A 23,837-nucleotide genomic window follows, 5' to 3' on the forward strand; every position below is an offset into this window, starting at 1 on the left:
GGACCCTGCCTGGTACAAATTGTTTACACTCAACAATTAGTGCAATCTTTGGTATATAAACACACAGTGTTGCTATAGAAAGGTTTGGAACATGCTCCTGTAAAGATGAAAGGTAAGTAAATTATGGAGCATTTCTAGTGTCTAATACATGCTGTCTTTGTGAGGCCAACTCGACACCACATCATTGCTGCCTTTTTATATTCTTTAGTTTTGTTTTTTTAATGGTTGATCCATAGCTGCAAGCAAACTCTTGGTTTAATCAAACAAGTAAGCAAATCATATTAGGAGTTTTTAAATGAATGTATGTGCTACTGAAATGTGTTATTTTTAAGAAAGAAGACCCATGGCCCTCCTGTTTATTCTCAGAGTGTAGGGACTCAGAGTGACCCTAGACGACAGAGTAGAACTGTCCTCTACCTGGGCAACACGATCTACACATTTCACTGAAGAGAATCTCTGCCATAATATTCCGCATTGAAAGAAACCAAACATTTTCTAGATCCAAAAGATAACAGGCAAAAATGACACATGTCCTATTTTAAACATGAAATCTATCCAAGCCAGTTCTCATGAGGAGAATCCTGAACTAAATCTCTTTTTCTTTTCTCTTCTCCCCAGTCTCCAAAGTGACTTTAATTATTATCTTAATTATCCATGTAAAAACATATTTCATGATAAGGAGAATGCAATGTTATATATTATCATCTTCATATTTTCTATGACTGTGAATAAACTAAGATTCTCCCAATTAAAGTATGAAAATGGAACAATAATTACTATAAATTAATTAGGAAATAAATGATTTTTATTTATATGTTTATATAATGTATTTATATATTTTATAACATATTTATATATTCTTAATAACTGCAAAATTATATCAGGAGAGGATACTGTAAGTAATTGAACAGGTAGACTTAAGTGCTCACTATCATGAAATCAACAGCATCTATCATTTTCTTGTTGAAGTATGAATCATATTGCTTCTACTATTTCATTCCCATGTTCCTATAAAGTTCATATAAAAAGGACTTCAGATGACAGAGGTTGAGGATCACGACTTATTTTTCCTTGCATCATTTATGATTAATACAGTACGTGGTAGGAATATAACAGAAGCTTAAGAAATGTTTGATTGATGTACAACTCTAATGAAAATATCCTTCTATGTAGTTGAGCCAGTAGAGACTCATAATGACCCTACAAGTTATAACTGCCCTTTAAGGTTAAAAAGGCTGAAATCTTTATAGAACACTAAAATTGTATTACATAGACATAAAAGGATATATTTGATATGATTTGCTGCTATTTAACAAGGAATCAACATCTATGTAGATAAGATCATTGCTGATCAATAGAAATATTTCATAGGATTTATTTACAAACAAAATTAATCTTATTTGACTGGTGCCATACTGTTTACAATGTCAAGGTTATTCAAATTTTAAGATATTCACATAAGTGACATACATTCATGTGAGAAATTTTTTAGTTTGTTATATTTCCTGCTTTGTAAAAAATGTACATGGTATAAAACTTATAATTTAACATATGCTTTTTAATATTCCTGAAGGAGACTAATTCTGCATAAATCATTTTTCACAAGAATTATGTCCAAAGAAATCAAATGTCTTTGTTAGAAGAATGTTCCCTCTAATCTTTAAATAAAACATGCTGCATTGAACAAATGTGTGACTTGTGGGTTTCCGAGACTAACTTCAGTCTTTTTTAGACAGAGTAAAAAGCCTCCTCTTTCCTAGGCCTCCTGAAACACACTAGAGAGGCTTATATCTCCTGGGCGGGTAGAATTAAATTGAAAAAACTGATACATTTTAGAGCAAATAAAGTGTAATAAGATAGTTTTTCTCAATATTCTTAATGAAAATCTGTTTGAAAACCTAATTTATCCAACTATTTATCAGAAAGTAGAAGTTATTATTTGTATTCCTATATTAGGATTATGAACTTTCCTTCACACAACCCAAGTACACTCACCATTATATCTGAAAATAAAATTCTAATTTTAGTTTGGTAATAATATTTCCTGATTTGAAAACTTTTTTGTTATTTTTAATGGTCATAGAACAATTAACTTTGAAATTTCCTTTAGGAAGAAGTCAGTGTGGCAATCTAAATCACAAGAATAGTTTATGGATTCAAATCTCTTTCTTTAAGTTGAAAACTGCATCAATGTCAACTCTATTAATGTCAATTAGGACTTACTCTTTCCTAAGGAATGCCTAGGAAACTTGTTCAGCATCAGCTCAGGGGATGAACCAGTTAATAAACAGAAAGTCAAAACTGGAGATTGTTATACTAACCAAGGAAACTTCTAAATTAATCTAAAGGTTTGAGGTTTCATGCTTATTTTTATTAAATCTGTTTTCATCTTAAACAAAATGTATGAAGATACTTTCTGCAGTATGTAATTCTTCCACCCACACACAAATAGTTATTTTATATGTATTTATATTAATTATAGCAATAAAATTTTCAAAGCTACCAATGGACCTCGTTTATAAGAGCACCTGAGAAAATAATTTATTTTTAAAATTCTATTCTAAATTACGACTTCAGAAATCCTGTATTTTATTTAAATAATATAATAATGTTAACCCTTAATGAGTAAAACATTTTATTTCTTTAAGTTTTATCTACTGAAAACTATTAAGTAATGTCTAAGGTTCTTTAAGGTTTTGTTAAAGATGAAGATATGGGTTTATGATCATATGTTCTCTGAATATTTGTCAAAAATTGGGGCATACACCTGAGGAAATTTTTGAAATAAATGTAGCCTACATTTGAAACATGACTTATTTTAGCCATACAATATTTGATTTTAAATAATAATAGGTTAATTGAATATTGAGAAAAATATCTTTATGGGGTTTATGTCATAAACCTCCCATTTTTCACTGGCATCCAAGGTCCTTCTCTAAATCTATTTGTATTTCTCAAGATTATTTATATCCTGTTTCTAAATATACGATTTAATTCTTTTATTTGTTTATTGGTCTCTGTTCAATGAAGAGCACAGAAGCAAATTATAGTACAATGACAAATCCATAGCAGCTGCAGAAGAGCAGCAGGGGAACAGAGGGATGAAACCCCCAGGGAAATACCAGAAACAGACTTGGGAGAAAGCTCATCAGACTCAACTGGAAAACACTTAAAAAGGCCAACGAACAGACCTTGAACTTTTTATAGAATTTTCCATTTTTGTCAATGACTTTCTTTTTGTTACTGTTATTTCGCTGTTATCGTTTTGTTGGTTTTTACTTCCTTTGTTGTTTTATTTGACTTTGCCTGCTTTTTTGCACTTTTAAATGTCTATCTAGAAAGATAGGCTAGATAAATAATTTGGAAATGAAAAGAATGGGACCAATGGTTCTTGGGGAGAAGGGGAGGTGGGAGAAAGGAAGGGGGGTGGGGACCAATCCAGGGACAAGGGAACCGCAAGTGAACTAAATCAGTGGAAGGAAGGTCATAGGATGCCTATTGGGACTCAATCACGGGCCATGTAGCAGCGAGGAATTACTAAACCCGAATGAAGGCTGAACATGATGGTGGGACAAGAGTGAAGTAAAAAGGAAATAGAGGAAAGAACCAGGAGGCAAAGGACATTTATAGAGGCCTTAATACAGGCATGTATATATGTAAACACACACACACACATATATATATATATATATATATATATACATAAAATGAGAGGGGAATAGAACTATATACTCCTATCTATATTTTAATAATTAACGTTGCAGATGGACATTGGGCCTCAACTCAAGTACTCTCTTCACACAGGAACACTTTTTTTCTAAAAATCTGGCATTCTGTCAAGCTCAACTTTCCGACATGATCACTGAAGACAAAATGGGTGCTTAAGCAAATGTGGTGAAGAAAGCTGATGGTGCCTGGCTACCAAAATATAGAGCATCTGGGGTCTTACAGGCTTAAAGATAAACAAGCGGTCATGTAGCCCAGAAGCAACAAATCCCACATGGAAGAAGCACATCAGCCTCTGTGATCATGAGGTTTCAATGGGATCAGATATCAGGCATGTAAGACCCAGAATAAAACCATACTCAAGGTGAAGGGGGGGAACTAAGGGGATGGGGCATGGAATGGAGACCTAATGCCCATGTGCAGACAATTGGACATCCCCTCACAGAGGGGTCACAGGGAAGAGATGAGTCAGTCAGGGTGCAGTATAGCACCGATGAAACACACAACATTCCTCTAGTTCTTTGGTGCTTACTTCACCCCACTATCATGACATCAATTCTGTCTTATAAATTAGATTAGACCAGAGCATGCACACTGCTACAGACAAAAGCCCGCAACACAGGGAATCCAGGATAGATAAACCCCTCAGGACCAACAAGGAGAGTAGAGATACCAGGAGGATTAGGGGAGGGTGGTGGATGAAAGGAGGAGTTGACCACAAAGATCAATCTAGAGCCCCCTCCCAGGGGGACAAATAACAGAAAAGTGGGTGGGGGGCAGGAGGATCATGTATGATATTGAAAAAAATCTATAACTTCTCAAAGGTTTTGAAGGAGGGCGGGTGGGGCAAGGAAGCAGAAGAAATGGGGAGCTGATATCAGGGGCTCAAGTGGGAAGAGAATGCTTTGAAAATGATGATGGCAGCATATGTGCAAATGTGCTGGACACATTGGAGGAATGTATGGATTGTGATGAGATGTAAGAGCCCCCAATAAAAGTATTTAAAAGAAATAAATAATTTTTAAAAAACAATAAAATAAGTCATAAAAAGAAAAATGATATGCTGATTTCTAGAAAATAGAAGGTAAAAATTTTTGTGTTTAATTCTTGCTTGCCTTTTTGTTTTCAAAATTAGATTCAAAGTCTTTACTCTCCATCATGCTTAAATATACAATGCAATTTATTTTTCACGTCATTTACATAGGCTATGGCTCCAACGTGAAATGACAAGGTAGCACTCAACTATTATCCTGAATGTTGGCAGTTGGAACCCAACTAAAGCCATGAAGGGACAGCTTTCCATATTCCAGCCCAGAAATTCCCCTGGACCCGAGCTCTACTCTGGAACGTCCTGCGTCAACATGCGTCAGAATCAAATCAGTGGCACTGGGTTTCATTTTGATTAGTTTCATTCTATAAACATATAATAAATATACTTAATCGCCATAGTTTTCTGAGAGTTTAACTTTTCTTCCATCTAACTGTAAAAAACTAATATTTGAGTGTTCTGGGGTCATGTGTAAGTCAGGGTCTTTAACTGAATATTTAAAAGTGACGAATCTTGATAATTGTCGATACAAAAATGTAATTACTCCTTTTCCCACAAGATAAACCATGGATAGAGGGAAAGTGAACCTGTGAGGAAATTCACTTTGTTCCTGTATTACATAATATTCTGCAAAAAAGGGTTGGATTTCCTCTTCATAATTTTACTTAAGAGTGAAAATAAGACTTAAAACCCTACATAGCTTTTGATAGCACCTACTCAAACATTTGCTCACATCATTCTAGAATATATTCATGCAATTTTGATAGAGCTAATGGGGAAATAAGGGGTCCTTTGAAATGTACTAAACATCCACAACGTGTCAGGAACCGTGCCAGGCGAACTAATGTGCTCTTGAAGCTTAATTTACACTCTCTTTGGAGAGAAGTCCATTCTTTTAATTTGTCTGTAACTATAGCCTTTCATTTCAAAACAGGAATAATTTCAACAAGACCATCAGTAAAGTCTCAATGTTTTTATTCTTTATAATAACTATAGATTGATGCTAAAGTGAGGATTAGCCAAGAATAATTTGGGCCATTATTATTTTTCAATGAAATCAATTGAAAGCAATATTAGTCGTGAAAGCAACGTTTTCTAAAAAAATTTCCACTGAATTTATACATATAGAAGCTGTTGAATCAGATAATATCTGTTGCATATATTCATGGCATAATAAAAACAATTACACTAAAATCAAGGGAGGAGAAATTGTTTTAAAATTGATTGTAGTAATGATTGTACAACTCTTCTTGATATGACTGAACTATTGAATTATATCATATGTGAATGAAGTGCCAATACAATTGTTCAATTTTCTTTGTTTCTTTAACTACTAGTTTGTTCACTAACAGTAAATTTCCTAGTAATTCTACATAATGTCTTGTCCAAGCTTTGGGAATCAGTGAAAAAATAATGACAGAATGTTCTGGTAATGGTTTATTAATTACCAAGCAGTTACTGAGTTCTTACTCTAGGTTAAGAAAGAATTAGGTGCTAGAAATAGACAAACATGTTTGACTAAGAGGGGAATTTTATTCATACTCTTTATTTCAGAATGGTTTTCATTATTTTACTAAGTTCAGTCATGTTATAAAAAGAGGTGGTTTGGGACTCTGGCTGCTTATTAGAATCTCCTGTGGAATTTTTGAAAAATCCAGATGCTTAGATGAGATTCCAGACCAATTAAATCAGCATCTTTTAAATGCCTACAGGTAATTATAGCTCACAGTCAAGACCCGGTGTCCTAGAGTTGCTGCACTGTCTACTGCAGTGGCTAATAGCTAAATGAGCTAATTAAATATAAATTGTGATTAATTAAAAGTAAAGACAATTTATATACCCTGTTGCTCAGTTACTACATATGGCTCTCTCAATCATTGCCATTTAATTAATTCTGATTCATAGCAATTCTATAGGATAGGGTAGAACAGCCCCTGTGGGTTAGATAAGTAGAAAGCCTCATCTTTTTCCTAAAGAGTGGTTAGTGGTTTTGAACTGCTGACCTTGAGATTAGTTTCCCAAAGTCTAACCCACAATGTTGCATGTGGTTAGTAAGTACCCTACTTGACAGCCACAAACTTTATACAACATTTAATTTTTCTTACTTTATACAACATTATGGAATAATGTCTACCACTGTAGAACATTTTATTAACTGTTTGTGGTAAAGCCTTTGCATTCAAAGAATAGTATGTTTCAGCAGCAGGAGCCTCATTTGGCAGCTTTTCAGAATATGAAATAAAAGATAAAGTTTTTAAGTTTGAGAAACTTGAGTATTCATGGATGTTCAAATTAGGTCATAATTAATTGATATGCTTAGCAGAATTTCCATGACCTGCAGATATCAAATTATGTGTTCTTCATTCATTGATATACTCCTAGCTAATTGATCTGCTAATTGAACACTTATCATTTGTCAGGTGCTATGTGAGTTGGCTAAACTGGGAAGCAAATAAATATGGCTCCCAATTAATCTAAGGAAGACACACAGACAAGGATCACAATAACAAAATACAAAGAGAGAATATTTAAGAAGAGAGACAGATAGATATGAAAACAAATTTAGGTACCCATAATTATTTGACATGCTAAGAAAGCACAAGTAAGGTCAGAGGACAAATGATAAGGAAAAGACTATTCAATAAGTCAGCAGGAAAACTCTCCTCAAGTAGATCATGTTAAATCTAAAACTTGAGGGCCAAAAGGAGACAGATGCCAGTTACGAACATTACTTACTCATAAGTAGGTTTTGCTTGTGACCATCCATAAAGATTGTGAACGTCATAATGCAAAACAGATGAACCATCGCTAAGTATCTGCTCAGTTTCCATACACATGGTTCTAAAATGTAATCCATCAACTCTTTTTGTGAGTTCTGGTGAAAAATTTTTAAAAAGAATATATTATGGAGGTTTCTATATTTCTTTTCACAATTCTTTTCTATATATTTTAACAATTATTTTAAATATTTTTGATATTTTAGGATTTGTATACTTTGTGTACAAAACTATAAATGCAAAATTAAATTTGTGTGTGATTGTAAGTTGTGAAAAATATTAGAAAATTAGTAATCTATTCAGTCACAAACATGCCGCTATTGAGTACAACCTAATAAAAAACCTGAAAATATGTACAATCTTAAATGCTTACTTTTTATGTATTTAGATGAAATTTTCTGGTTAAAAGATCTCTAATAAAAAATTCATTTTGTATCCTCATTCTCTGGTGTTCAGAATCAGGCAACTGTGCTGATACTATCTTTAGATGCTCATTTGCTCAGTTTGAGGTGTCGTTTAAGGAACTGTACCATTTAGGCATTGATACAGGTCACGCAGCTTACTGTCTGTACTTGGGAAGGAGGAAACATGTAGAAGGACTGGCGAGTTCTTCTGCTCCCAGGCCAGATGGGGCAGAGTAGTACTATTAGTATTCCTTCAGTACAAAAATAAGATCAAGTTGGAAAGAAAAGTTTCCTTTGTTCATATAACTTTAAATAACATTTACAATTTCAAATCTGGGAAGGTAATTTTTAGAGATCCAAATGAATGATTTAAAAAAAATTCAATCAATTTTCAAACAAATTTATGTAGATGAAAAAAGGTTCTTGGCTTTTTTCAAAACAGAGCTAAATAATATAGGTAATGTATAGAGTATGTGTACAAACTAACGAGGGACTTGGGAATGTGAATCCAATCCCTCAGTCCTTAGATGTAGGTAACTTAATGAATCAATAACAATAGCATAATGAAATAAAAGATATAACAATAGCTATATATAATACCTGGGAAATAAGGTGGATAATTTAGGTCTTTATTTCTGCATTGGTTAGAAGTTGTTCCATTTACAAAACTTGATGGTTCATTCATATCCTTGAAGAAGAAGAAAAGGGGAAAAAGGAAAAAGCTCAGAACATATATTGGTTAGGAGGGGAGACTAATTCAGAGAACTGGGAACTTAAGCCAATTATCTATCTATCTATCTATCTATCTATCTATCTATCTATCTATCTTTCTATCTATCTACCTACATATTTATTTGTTTTATTGATATGTAATTCACATATCCTATATCCAGTAGTGCAAGCATACTAAAATTTACTCACTATTTTAAAGCCACAAAATAAAAGGAAGCTCAATAATATAAGAATTTGGTTAAGTTCAATTCACTTAACGTTTTGATAATCAGTGCTTCCTTTTCAAAAATATATAATGCCCCCTGCTCTTCTCTGTGGAGTGAATATTACATATAATAGTAAGTTGTTGTTTTGTTTCTCAAACATAAACTCAGATTTTCACAGTGTAGACTTTATATTCTGTTATATTGGCTACATTTTAAATTTTTTGATCATCATAATTTTCTCTAAAGAATTATATATATTCAGGCTTTGTCTGCAGCAATGAAAAAAGAAAGGAAATGACTATATCTAAGGAAATCTTGCATACTGTATTATTCTTCTACACTACTTTCTTCTCACCCACCAAGGCCTGTGAGACTGAAACAAATTACTTTTATTTTCTTAACCATAAGCTACAGTTTACAAATACAGAACACCTCGAGGATGAGCTCTATGGAGCGTATGTCTCAAGATTCCGCAGCACAAATGAAGGGATTATTATTTAAATATGTAACTTAATTTGATTAAATATCAACACTTCTAAATGGAGAGTTTGTGAGAATACTTCTATGCTAAAATTTTGTGGGAAAATGGATGAGAAGACAATGAAATTCTTCCATGAACTCTGAAGACCCCTTGAAGGTTCCCTTCTCTGGATCCAGATATTTCCAGGGGCAGGCTCACTTAGTCTAAAGCCCATTCAAATACCTGATCTTGTACATCAAACTGACATAGCTGTCCCAATAATTTAAAAAATCTGTGCATTAATTTTATATCCTTAAGGCTCTCATATAACTACAACAGCATCTCAGTGGAGACTTCTTCAATTAGCAAGTCTATAAGCAAATATATCTTGTTACTAGCTGCCCAAAGAGTTCTGCCCCAAATCATTGCAATCCCATGTGCTGCAGAGTTGAACTACTTCATAGTTCTTGGCTATAATCTTTATCAATATTAACCACAGGTCTTCTTCCCAAGAGTTGTGGGGTGTTTTCCCTGTCAACCTCTCAGCAGCTGATTAAATCACTGACCTCATCCAGTTTTCTTGTTGAAAATCCAGTAGACTAGCAAACAGCATATTCACTACTTAGGGATGTGTTATGTAAAAATTTTTGTATTTTTGTGTGAAAAGGAGCTTCCTTTCAGATTATTTTAAAATTACCTTTTAAAGAATCCTACTGCAACCAATTTAAAGTTACATCTAAAAGAGGCAGAATGTTTGATATAATCCCTTGATACATTTTAAAGTGATTATGCTTTCTTGTACAGAAGAATGGATACTTGTTTGAGTGTGAGAATTTGTTCTTGAATGACAATAAAATCAATATTCACAACAAGAAAATAGGTGATGTAATTACTTGATTAAGATAAAAATGTTTGCGAAGGAATGCCTGCAAACATGATAGAATTCCCTTTCACAAGAAGGTTGAATGGGAAAAATGTGAACTGACTACACAAAGAACACTTTATTGACAGTGAAATCAAGTAAGGATTTTTGCATAAGCATGACAAAAAATAATGTAATAGATACATTTTAGAGATTACTTACAATCCACAAACCATCAAATTTCATCTGGTCGTTGTAGAAATCTATAATTTCCCTAATCCACCACTCGGCTGTGGAATTCTTGAAGAAGTCTGGAAAAGCTACATGAGCTCTGGAAGCCTACATTAAAAAAAAAAATCAGACTTACATGTTACAAACATCCTATGGTTCTCTACCAGTAATCATGTGTCAGATTTACAAATTATGCATTAGTGATAAAGAAAGGAACCCTATTGATATGCATGTATGTGTGATTTCTGATGCAGGCACCTGGGTGCTGTAGAAGAAAAGATGGAGAGAGAATAGCGCATTCTGGGTAGATGCCAACGAACCAACTTAAAAGAACACAGGAATGTAATTTTTGCATGCCAGGTGATACGAATTTTCACCTCAGTATTGGGAGAGCTCTAACCAGCAGATTTATCCTTGTGGGATGTCTAATTAAAATGTATCTATTCAGTGAACTAATAAAACACCCTACTATCCTCACATTAGCCATGACAGTGTGGTGGTTAAGAAGTCACCTGCTAAGTGCAAGGTTGGAGATTGGAAACCACAAGTAATTGAATGGGAGAAAATGCTGACAGGATTATTTACAGCCTTATAAATCTTTGGGACAATTCTAATCTGTCCATTATGGTTGTTATGAGTAGAAATTGACTCAATGGCAAAGTTTCTTTTATTTTGTTTTGATATTTTAAAAACTATCTCCACTGTTTCTATTTATTTCTCATGCCCAAATTCACCAAACAGAAAAGTGGCACCACCCAGGAAAATTCCCTACTTGCCAGTCAGCAAAAAACCTGAGTCACTGTACTTTAGCAGAGGATTGATTTTGTTCAAGTAAGCAAATGGCAATGTCTGAATGCATGGCATCATCAGTCAATGCTCCTTCAGATTTTTAGGAGTAGCAAGTCACTTCCAGGAGAGCTTCATTTGTGAACAGAATATGGCGGGCATAGAGTAAGCACAGATAAGAGAGGATATAGAGATTTACAAAGTATCTATACATCATGGAGTGTTTTCAATTAGAAAGAAATTTAATTTTATCACCTGAAGGAGGCCTAGTGGAGTTATACTGAACGATTTTCCATGCTAGGATCTTCCACAGATCACAGATGAATTATTACAGGTCAGATCAGACTTTGTTTAAACTTTCACTCTTTTTTCTTTTCACATTTTTGTTTTATTCTTTTAGGTGGTTGCTTTCATACTTTTAATATAAATCATTTTATTCAGAGAATTGATCCAATAACTGTTGAAATACTCTATAACTTTCATGGAAAAGCATTCTAGAAGACTTTACAGCAAATAGATTGCCATTTAGTCTGTTCCAATATCTAACCCTATGGGATACAGTAAAATTATTCCTTTGAAGACTCCAGACTGTGTATCTTTCCAGGAGCAGAACAACATCCCTCTCCCACCAAACTACTGCTGCATTCTGACTGCTGGAATTGCTACATCACCAGGGCCTTCTAGAAGCCACTGCAGATTGAAGCTGCCCACACACCCATCTGAGGAGGACACTACCACCGCTATCCAAGTGTAGTGAGCAAGCCTCCCTCCCCTCAGACAAGGTAAACCCTGACTCTTGCCTCAATGGCATGGTTAGTGTTCTTTTTAATATACTTGAAAATTGATTCGGCTAGTTTTAAATAAGGATGATCCCATAGTTCTCATCCTTCCTTGGACTTTGAGCAGAACACCCAGGTTCATCTGCAAGGCCCACATATTGAATTGACACATTGAATTACACATACATTCCACAGCAGGTTATGCAATGTAGCTGCACATACATTTCTTTATAAATTTAATGATTATCAGAGATCATTAAAATAATTGCTTCTGGATCTAATGTGATAAAGTAAAAATTTGATTGATAAAATAACTGGCAAGTTTTGGTATTCAAGAAAAATGAAGTCAAATTGATCTGACAATGTTTTGATATAGGATATAAGAAAATTAGCCTTTGACATTTTTAAAGGAAGTATTAATCAAACAGAATCACTAGTCAAAATGATCAAATTTCATTGCTAAATTTCTTTCTGTTAGGTAATTAATAAATATAAAAATTACATTCACAGCTTCATCTTCTGTTAGACTTTCATCTATTGTAATATTGGGCAAGTCTGGCCAAACCTAGAAAGGGGGAAAAAAAGAAAAAGAAATTTAGCATGATTTAATTGTAACAAAAATGAAGTCTATTAGTGTTTTAATACATAGTGTAGATTCAAGATCATCAACTTAATAATTTCTTCCATTAACTTTTGCCAAGTATTATTTAATATATGTATCTTTTGCAAACAATTCCATTTCAGATGCTAGTGAATTATTTGCTATGACAACCAAACAAGAGGAATTTCTGATTTTTATATTAGGTGATGATTTTTAAAACAATGCATATAACCCAAATGGCTAAACAACATTTTATTTAATGAGAATACATAAATTTAATTTAAGATAGAATGTTATTTAATTATTTTTAATTTTTCCAGATTTAAAAATATAAGTTAACTTTTAAAATTTTTACTAATAATTGTATTATTTTTAATAAAACACAAAAATATAGTAGGAAATACAAAACAATAGAACTTAAAGATGAAAATATAGTCTTTGAGCATATAATTTGACTTCTTTGGTTTTAATAATTTGAATTGAACTCAAGTAATGTACATTATTTCATTGATTACATAGTAACTCATTACATTTCCTATGTCTCTATTCCTCTCTGAATGTAATTTAGTTGTTAATATTTTAATTAGATGGAATATTTCCATAAAATAATTTTTTTATTTTATTATAAAAAGCTTAAGGCATGAATTTAATACCTTTGCCCAACAAATATCATTGGTGTTAGGCCACTTGACAAAGACATCTTTCTGGATCCCTCTTGTAAATGCAGGGTAAGGCTTTGTCTCATTTCCAGAAATTGCGGGATCCTAAATTTGAATTGAAAATGAAACCATGTAAAAATGAAGTAAAAATATTGCCACTAGAGTAGCCATCATAAAACATCACAATTGCTCATTACAAAATGTATCATATGAAGTTCTCACATAGACTGACAAATTGCATTCTAATTAATAGTCTAGTTAGATGTCCTCTCATTTTTTGGAAGGAAGTTATTATGAAAATCCATGAACTATGATTATAAATAAGTTTAGAAGGATTATTAGTTTTATTTTTACTTTGTCTGTGAGATTTCCACCTCCATAACTTGCTTTCTATGAGTTATCAATAGCATGGTTTTTCTTCCATCACTAACTTGAAGGCATTTTATAAACATGGCAAGTGTTGTAGTTACATAATCTGTTGTCAAGTTGAGATGGTTAAGAATGCAGGGGTGGAGTTTAGCCTGCCAACATTTGGCAGCTAGTGCCCTGAGCTGAAGAAGCCAAGCGGAGATGCCTGCCAGCACTGATACTTCTACCACCACTGGATCCACAAGACTTTCCACCCACTGGTCTGTGAGCCTCCTACATTTGGCATCATTTCATGTGTTTCATGTGTCTGAAGGGAATTTGTAGTTTGGTATTGGACATATGGACTAATAACGGACTTATGGACTTGATCTGGACTGGGCTGTGATGTTTTCTCACTATTCAATTATTCTTTATATAAAGCTCTTTCTTATACACATATGAGTGTCTGTGAATTTGTTTCTCTAGTCTATCCAGACTACCACAACAAGCATTAGACGCAACTCCAGAGACTGATTTAAGAATTGTATAGAAGTAGAAAATTCACCAATACTTTGTGATGGGGTCTGTAAATTGAGACCAGGTTTCAGGCAGCTTGCATGATTACTGGAGGATAGCTTGCCTGTGATTCACTAGCTTTTGTCGGAACTCAAAGAATTTTTCTAAAGTACAAAGATAACCTGTGACAGCTTACATAAAATGCAGGATGTTTTATATCTGGGCATAGGATACAAAATTCTATAGTTACTATTTTAGATGACACATTTCATCCTTGAATAGCAATATTAATAAAACCAAAATAATAAGACAGACAAACTAGATAAAAAATACTGACCAGGATAATAATGTATCTCATTCCTTCACCTCTTATTTTGTCAACAAACTGAGGAAGATCACGGAACTCATCGTCAATTGTAAAGTCGAGCTGCCTCTCCATGTAGTCAATATCTGTGTATTGGACATCCTGAATATGGGAGAATAACATTATATCATAATTCTGAAATAGCAATGTGAAAATGCCACTTGATCCTAAAGCATTAATCAAATGAGTCCATGTTCAAGGAATAAAAGTAGTATGCCAAAGGCAAATAACATTCTAAGAATAGGTTAATCTAAATACTCTGATTTGCCAATATTTTATTTAGTGGTTTTGATTTAGAATTCAGAGTACTTACAAATCTGTGTACTCTTTTCTACAGTTTTCAAGGGAGACAGGAAGATACAGGAGCAAGATGATTTATGAAACCATAAAATCACGTTAAATGGCACCATATAATTTTGTACACAATACTCAGAAATAGATGTTTCCCTATTTCTAGTTCTTATAAAACAAATATGGCACGATTGCTGATTGCTACTCGTTATTGGCAAATGAGGAGAAATAATTGTTAGTTAATTCACTAATTATTGTCAGATTACTTTTGTATTAGCCTCCAAAGTCATTCCTGGAACTAGCAGCCTAAGAGTAAGCAGAGTATTGATTATAGATTGGTATTTAAAATATGTTTAAGAAAATGTGTGCTTGAATTTTATCATGGAATCTTCATCTTCGGTTTCAATAAAATATTGTTAATTATTTTCTACTAATAGTATCTGCTAAATTTCTTCTCCAAATGATACGTCGAATGTATTGCTGTGTGTGCACTGGCGTTAATGCTCAGTCCTCGCTGTCCTGTAGGACAGAATAGATGTAATGACCCCGGTGAGTTTTCTTGGATATAAAACTTAGAGAAGCGTATCTCCAAGATTTTCTCCCATAGAGCTTCTGGCAGGTTCTTTTTCTTTTCGCCCCTAAGCAACTCCGTGTTTAACTACGTGATTATGACCACAGTCAAAGAAAACGAAAACAGTCACTGACTCCAAGTCCATTCTAATTCATAGTGACCATGTACAGGCTTTAAGAGGCCATACATTTCTAAAATAGCAGACAGCTTCCCCTTGTTTTAAGGAACAGCTGGTAAATCTGAGCCTTCAAACCTGTTAGCAGTCCAACCCTTACACGACAGCAGCATTTATTAAAAATGTCCTTTTTCATAATTCTACATCATCCATCTACACAATTCTCCTCTTAGTAATATAAGAAGCATATATGGGATCATATTACAGGTAAATATGCCTTGTACTGAAATCTTCCGGATTTTTAATTTGCATGTGTTCTTATATGCCACATATCTACCCCTTTATATGTAAGAATGATCAGGAATTCCTTAATCTTGCTACTAAAAACTAAAATTCAGGAACTGATTATTTGTAGAAATAGGAATACATTGTCTCTTGAAAATTGAATGGAAAGTATACTGCATAATCCCTGTTATCTTGCATTCTAGTTTACAACTATCATTATTATTGTTGGGCTTTGGTAAAATAATCCAATTTCACATCTCTATGATAATTGTCTCTGATTCCATATGCTAACAAATTGTATAGGAGAAAAACAAGTTTGCTCATTTAGTAATACTGATGGACAAAATGAAGGAAAATGGTGTATTATTCCTTAAACAATCTGATAAAGACATTTACTAATGGCCTCCTATCCAACTAACTTGTGGTAAAGCCAAGCAAACAGACAAATGAACACTGATTAGTACCAATACTGAAAATCCTTGTTAATGATGTGTTTGTTTATTCTATTCTGTCTTTACAGGTGCTGTACTTAACATCTTAAATACAAATATACTTACATAAGGGATCTGGGCAGCTACCATTTCATTATAGAGCTGCTCAACCTGTGACGTATTTCTGTAACCATAACGACACAGTTGGAATCCCATAGCCCAATATGGTGGCATAACTGGTTGGCCAATTACCTTTGGGGAAAAAAGGCACACAAAAAAATTAGTTATGTAGCTTCTGGGAAAATTACATTAATATTATAAAATATCACATATTATGCTATATAATATGTTTTTAAAAGAAATATGCAATCATACTTCATGGTATTGCTTTGTTGCAACTTCTGGAGTTGGGCCCAAAAACATGTAAAAGTCTAAAATTCCTCCAATTATGCGGTAAGTTAGAGCAGGAGTTGGCTGAAATGTAACATCTGGAAATCCAAAAAGATGATCACAATTTAAGTATTAGATACTCCTTTATTTTAAAACATATGTATGCATATATCATGAGCGCTTCAGCACGTAGTTGCTTTACCCATTGCATTGCTGTTGAGTAAGAAAACGCTGTGCGCATTGCCCTCTTCTTCCAGAGCCATGTAATAGGGATGGAATCCATAGGAATTAAGTTTATACTGAAATAAATAAAGATATAAAAATTATACATATTCAAACAATAATATGAGAATAGAATCATACATTGAATTCATTATAAGATTGCATCTCGGGTTTTAGATGTTCCTTTCCTGCATACTCAAATTATGTGTTAATTATAATAAGTATGAAGATAAATCAAAAGTATTGCTACAAAACTATAGAAAAATGTTACATAAAATCATCAAAATGTGAAGCTACTGATTCTCAATATATCTTCCATCTAGGCCTCTACACTTCAAAAAGTAGGCTGTCTGTCTCTTTAATAAAAACATCTTCTCCTGAAGAATTCTGTGGATTTAATATTGATTTAACATGAAGTCAAAATGATAGCTTTAGCATCCTCCAGGGACTCAAATAACATTTCTTTGAAATATTCTTTAAATTTTGGGAACAAAAAGAATTCTAAAGGGGCAAAATCAGGCCTTTAGGGTGGGTGTGGGAAAGTTTCCAATGACATGATTATCAGGGACATTTTCTACCCTCTAAGCATGAACAGGGACATGGTCCTGGGAATGCGGAGGAGGAGGAGGTGGTTGGGAAGGAGGGAGTTGGGAATAATAAGAAGAAACATTCTCAATGTAAATTTCTTTCTGTTCTCTCTCCAATGCAGTTTCTGATTTTCTTGAACCTTCTTAGTAATATGCCCTTTGGGTCGTCCATGTCCTTCCTAACAAACTATCAAGATTACTCTGTTGGAATTCCCAAATGCTGTTGCCGTAGTGTTCTGAGCTGAATTTTCCACTCTGAATTGAACTGATCTAGCAGATCTCCTTGGAAGTCACTACAACAATTACATTTTAAGGGGATTTTAATACAACAGGGCGAGTGTAATACTGAAAGAACTTTGTATCTCTATTCCCTGATCACAGAAATGTATTTACATATCCTCTGTAATAAAAACATACATGGAGGAACTAGAAACCTGGTAGCAACAAAATTTTACTTACTGGCATTTCCTTTAGCAAATCATTTCTGTATTATTTGAATCATTAAGGCTTTAGAACATGCAAATGATTAAACAAATGTGTAAAAATGTTCATAAAAACCATGAACTCATTGATATAAAATAAACTGCGTTCCACCACAAGTTAGATGTTTTTGTCTATAAATTGTAATTATTTTTACAATAACATATCCCAGAAATAAAAAAGTGATAAAAGAGCTCAAACTACCAACAAAATCTCATCTTCATTTTATAAAGTATTTCATTTTCTTATCATCAACATCATCACGTTTTCACCACAGAGAACTTTTGCTGGTAGTCTTGTACTGACAACTCTTTCTGGGGACTGAAAAACAAGTGGCACCTTGTAGCCCACATTTCATGCTTTGAATTGACTAGACTGAACAAGAAATACTGTCTATTCAGAACCATTGTTATGTTAATCAAATAATACCAATACTTATTTTTAAATGTCTTTAAGATATAAAATTTAAGAAAATGTATCCTTTCACCTAAATGTCAATGAAAAAGAACCTTCAATAATGAAAGTTTGAACTAGAATGATAAAAATAAAACATCATTTGAGCACCTAACATAATAAAAGTGTTTGCAATATTGCACACACTTAAAATCCACATATTTATAATCTCTATTGAATACATCCTTTACATACATGTGTATAAAAATGAGCTAATTTTTAATTCAAATGTAATGTCACATATGCATCAAACAATTGTTGTTGTATTTGTTATATGTTGCAGTAAATACTTAAAAATGCATTCCAGAAACAATCAATCTTTAGGGAAATTATCATGAACATATACTGAGCAGCTTAAGTCCATCAGATGCAAGGCTACAGTGTTGGGTGATAGAGAACAAAGACAGTATCAAATCATTATCTAAGAAGTTCATGAAATTTCAAGGAGAAACCCAGATATTTATTTACTGAAAGCTGAGACTAAAGGTGGGCTTGACAGGGAATACTGAATAAGCATGTTCTTTGCATGCAGCTTAGAGGGTTACAGAATTGGGTCTCACTGTAGTCAAGCAAGTTGTCATCCATCCACATTACTGCTTTTATCTGTAACCAATGGTGACTTTTTGTTTCTCCCCTGAGAGTCAGCATGAAGCTATTGAGACTGCTATGTTTCCTAAAGCCCCTTTACTGTATTTTGGTCCTGAAATTCACAAATACAAAGAAATTATGTGGATCCTAATCACACCATACAAGTTGCTTCAAAGAGAGTTCCAAGTTGCTACTTACACCAGGAGGCTGGTCTCTTGTGAACATTCCCCAAGTATGCCAATTCATATCTCTCTTAAATGCTGTGTGTTCCACTTCCCCAAATCCATACACATATTCGGATGGCAAACGAGTTGATATTTGAATAAACTGATCATTGAAAGCAAATCCAGGGAGATGAGAATCCCAACTAGAAACAAAACAATTTCATTCTTGTAAAAAATAGATACAAAATTGTAGGACAAGTAATAATAGAAATCCTTTCTGTTAATAGTAATCTTAAATTCAGATTTTTCTATCTATATTATTGTATCCATTTTTCAAATGGAAATAATTACAAGCATATACTTTTATTTTGGTGAATAATAGGATATGAAGCAGGTTTTATATTTCCAACATTGTTAACATAAATCAAAATACATTGATAGTAAGTTTATCTTTGGATCTGCATTACATTTTAAATACATTTTAAAATAAATAAAAATATAGCATATGTATAAAATATATAATAAACAAATTATATATATATACTTATAAATGAGTCTAATTAGGCATCTGTAAATGGAACATTCTCTATTTCCCCAAACACTGGTAATTACAACAGTAAATGATTTCTATTTATACAGCATAAGCAAAGCAACTTTCAAATATAAAATTTATTGCTCACATAGCATTTTTATCCCAACCTTGCCAATCATTATTTCAAATATTAAAATTGATTCTTTATTTTATTTTGCATTTATAAAAATCAGGCCTTATGACAAAATCTAAAACTCTAATGTAAGGAACATGTATTCTTGGTCTAGTAGCTTGCAAGACGATAAGTGACAAGGAAACGGGAGAAAGCACAGCAGGAAGCAGAAGTGTAAGTATTCAAAGTGAGCAATTTTCAAATATTTTATAATAAAAATGTCCAACTATCTCTTAGAGAATAATGTTTCTTTGTATAAAATGAGGCAACTGTTCATCATTTTTAAGAAAAGTATTTTTAGCAACAAAATTGTTTTGAAAGCAGGCATATTTCATTATTCTCTGACTGTCTCTTAACCATCCTATCTTATAAAGGATAACCTTGCAAGCTTAAATTACATAAAAGTGTCTTTAGTCTTTTAACTATAAAGGCATAACATTTTAAGAATTTGCTCATCATCCTATAAAATATACTTTGATATGTCTCTTAATTGCCTTTCATAAATAAGTAGCAGAGATAGTATTAAATTTATCACATTTTTCACAACAAACTATTTTTTCCAATTCTAATAAAACCATCACATAGCTCATTCTTAATTACATATATTTTCCCATACCCTTGTGCTTTCACGAGGTTTATGGATCTCGACTTGAATTATGTGTCAGACATTCTATGATATATCAAGCACATCCAAAGTATAAATTAATTTTTATGTAGATATGTTATGATGCTTCCTGTTTATATGAATTGTCTAGATTAGAAACAATAAAAGAGGTCTAGCTATTTAACACAAGTACAACTCTGTTTATATGATGGTACACTAGAGCTGAGAAGGGTGTTTATTAAACCTTTCCCAATAGTAAACTAAAATTAAAATGTTATTCATATCAAATAGTTCAATCTCTTACATAATTTTCCCAGTGCTTCTCCGACGAATCTGGATCCCGAAAGGATTTTCCTTGATTTCGACATCATAAAGTCTGTTTTCGTATGAACTTGTTGGAGTAGTGGGAATGTTTAATGGCACTGGAACTTCGTATCTCTTTTTTTGAGGATCGTAAATCTATGGTGGGGAATAATAAGAGTAGATATAGTTGGCTATTAAACTTGATATATAATTTATTTTGAATAATTGAAATAACAATTTGCAGAATGGTGGGTTATTTGCTATGACTCTTCTATCCATGGTAGCCATAATTCCCACCAAATGACTTTCCCTTATGATAGGTGTGAGTTCCTCGGGGGAGAAAAGTGCAGATTATGTGACAGTTCAGCTATGAGTGATGGCCAATCTGCTGAGTATAAAGAACATCATCTTAGGAGTAAAAGGAGCGATTTTACTACCAGGAGGAGCCAGGAGGGGAGCTTGGCCTCTGGAATGTGCGATTGCTGCAAAGTGCACCTCCTTGGTCCAAGCGACAGCTCTGACACCAGCAGAGTGACAGAAAAGCGGTAGCAGAAAGCGGAGTCAGAGTAGGAAGCAGGTGGACTTCCCAGGCCACAGAGCAAATAAAGCTGAGTGCTTTGGGGCAAGAGAACATCTCGTGGAGTGAGGTGCCTCTGTGCACTTAATGGGGGAAATCGGGTTAGCTGAACGACGGCTGGGGCTGGTTGCCATCAGTTGAGTCAGAAAGTGGCGTGGTATGTCCTTGTGCATTAATAAGCAGACCTGAAAGACCTTGTCTTCAAATAAAGTCTCTGTTCTGAGTATTTCGATCTGAATTCTATTAGCCTCCATAATACATTGCTAAATCATGGACATTACCTGTGAGTTCTTTGTGAGCATTGCAATGGATTTTAACACAGGTGAAAAAGTAGAGCGTACAGTGGGAAACAGCTGGAAAATTAGTTTCTGAGTGATAAGGAACACAGCTCACACAAGCACAGCTAACATTTCTACCATTATAATCCCTAATTAAAAATTTATGGCTCCTATATCTGTATCAAATTCCATATGCACATTGGTATATAATGGGACCAAATTTACTATATTATTTATTTTCATTGGCCAGAAAATTAAGACACCTTTTTAAAAAAAATTAGGGAGATAGCAAACACTCTATTTGTTCATTTAAGTCTGATTAGCAACATAGTTCCATTTTCATTGACTTAATAATTATTTTATGTAAGAATTAAATTTTAAAATCACTATATTTGATTATGAAATTACTAAAGATAAAGGACTACACTTGTTGAGCACCTAGCTGTGAGCTATGTGAAAAAACAACAGGCAAAAATACAATAACAACCTAATGGCCTTTGTTTTTATAGACTCAAAATGTTCTAAAATCTAAGTCTCACCTATCTATATTATAATCCCAATTTCCTTATCATTTCAAAACCCTCTTGCCTCAAAAGCAAAGGTAAGTAGCGGTACAGCTTATGTTAATCATACCTTGAACTGCAGCATATCATTCTTGTGATATTTCACTTCCACACGAAGGGTTGAGATAGGCTCAGATGGCAGCTTTACTCGGGCTTTAGTAGGATTCAAATTAAGGTCAGCAGTTACACCCATTGAGGAATACTGGATTGCATTGACCAAGTAAGGGTTGTCCTGTCTAGGAAAGTAACATTCAGGTGCTCTGCTGGAAAAAGAAGTCTTAAAAAGAAAAGGAAAAAAATTACATATGTGACTCTAAAAAAGGTGATGTTGACCTATTTTTATTTTTCACTTATATTTTTTATCATTTTAGTGAGGGCTCTCACAGCTCTTATAACAATCCATAAATCCATTGTGTCAAGCGCATCGGTACATATGTTGCCATTCATATCTTTTTCAAAACATTTGCTTTCAACATGAGCCCTTGATATCAGCGCCTCATTTTTTCCTCCCTCCCTCCCTCCCAGCCTCATGAACCCTTGCTAAATTATAACTTATTATACAGCAATGATGAGTTCCAACATAGCAAGATTGTGAAAATTGCAAGAGACTTGGCAACGTTTTGTTTCATATATATATTTGCTTGAGTTAGAGCCAACTCAACGGAATCTGACTGCATCAACAATACCACTGAACGATACCCAAAATTTATTGTTTTGTTTGTGTTTCTAAATGTGATTATAGTGAACACAATGCGCCTCCTGTGCAATCAGAGACCACTTATGCTACAATGTTAATAGAATATTTGTATGTGATCCATAGACCAGTAAAGAAGAACCAAATGTATATCTTTTCAACTCAGAAAATAAAATTTGATGTGCTGCTTTTGTAAGAATTAAGTATATTACTAATAATGTTTGACTATGTTTGCACATGAACACAAGAACACAATCTGAAGAGCAAAAGCAGACATAGACTCCAATATTATTAGTAATATAGCAACCTTCAGAAAGACATGTGCTCAGAGTTCTGTACCCTAACTTTTTCATTCACAAGAAATTACCCCTTGCTTGATGAATTCTTATGGTAGTCAAGATTGAAAATTGCATCTTGCCTGACTCAAAATTGAAAAGAAAACTGAGCTAGGATCAGAGCTGACAAGTTTACCAAGGTTGAGAACTGGAATCTAAGTGAAAGAATGATTATCCATAACATAAAGGGTCATTTGCTGTTCTATAATCCATCTCCCTCACCTTCTTTATTTTGTAACAATATATATTTTGAGAGCAGCCAATTGTTCATTTAAAACACATTATTTTACAGATGTTGTATATTAATCTCCAAAGTTCCTTAACATAAAAGAAGATAAGCTGAATATATGGTGAGATCTTAGTCATTACTGTTATAAATGTTAGTACAGATGTTGACATCAAGAAGTAATTTTGAGACTGAAATTCAAATGGAAGATCTAGAGACACTAATGGATATTAAATTTATAATATTTTAGGTCTAGGGTTGATTTTATTAAACAAAAACTGATCCTGTTTTGCTTCAACTACTCAGATACTTAGTCATTGATACTTTCAGTATCAAGCAAACTTTACGGGAGAAATACATTTCCAAATTACAGTGACCTAGAGAGGACATTTTCATTTCTTTTCACATTTCACAAAGCCCTTCTGGATTCTCATGGTTATCTTGTTATTTAAATAGGAAAAGAACAACATCTGAATC

The 23,837-nt window shown here is 33.4% G+C and overlaps 1 protein-coding gene across 1 annotated transcript in view; it reads right to left on the minus strand.

Moving 5' to 3' along the window:
- The window catches only part of SI (sucrase-isomaltase), an 88,925-nt gene that overhangs the window by 18,768 nt on the left and 46,320 nt on the right, over positions 1–23,837 (minus strand). The window contains exons 25-36 of the mRNA XM_075547877.1: positions 22,176–22,382; positions 20,689–20,843; positions 19,111–19,279; positions 16,785–16,881; positions 16,568–16,680; positions 16,319–16,444; positions 14,473–14,601; positions 13,266–13,376; positions 12,514–12,576; positions 10,438–10,554; positions 8,556–8,643; positions 7,511–7,649 (exon numbers count right to left, since the gene is read on the minus strand). Coding sequence (XP_075403992.1) covers positions 7,511–7,649; positions 8,556–8,643; positions 10,438–10,554; positions 12,514–12,576; positions 13,266–13,376; positions 14,473–14,601; positions 16,319–16,444; positions 16,568–16,680; positions 16,785–16,881; positions 19,111–19,279; positions 20,689–20,843; positions 22,176–22,382 — 1,514 coding nt within the window. The remainder of the gene's footprint in view (positions 1–7,510; positions 7,650–8,555; positions 8,644–10,437; positions 10,555–12,513; positions 12,577–13,265; positions 13,377–14,472; positions 14,602–16,318; positions 16,445–16,567; positions 16,681–16,784; positions 16,882–19,110; positions 19,280–20,688; positions 20,844–22,175; positions 22,383–23,837) is intronic.

Source organism: Tenrec ecaudatus, chromosome 4 (genome assembly GCF_050624435.1).
Source record: "Tenrec ecaudatus isolate mTenEca1 chromosome 4, mTenEca1.hap1, whole genome shotgun sequence".
NCBI lineage: Eukaryota > Metazoa > Chordata > Mammalia > Afrosoricida > Tenrecidae > Tenrec > Tenrec ecaudatus.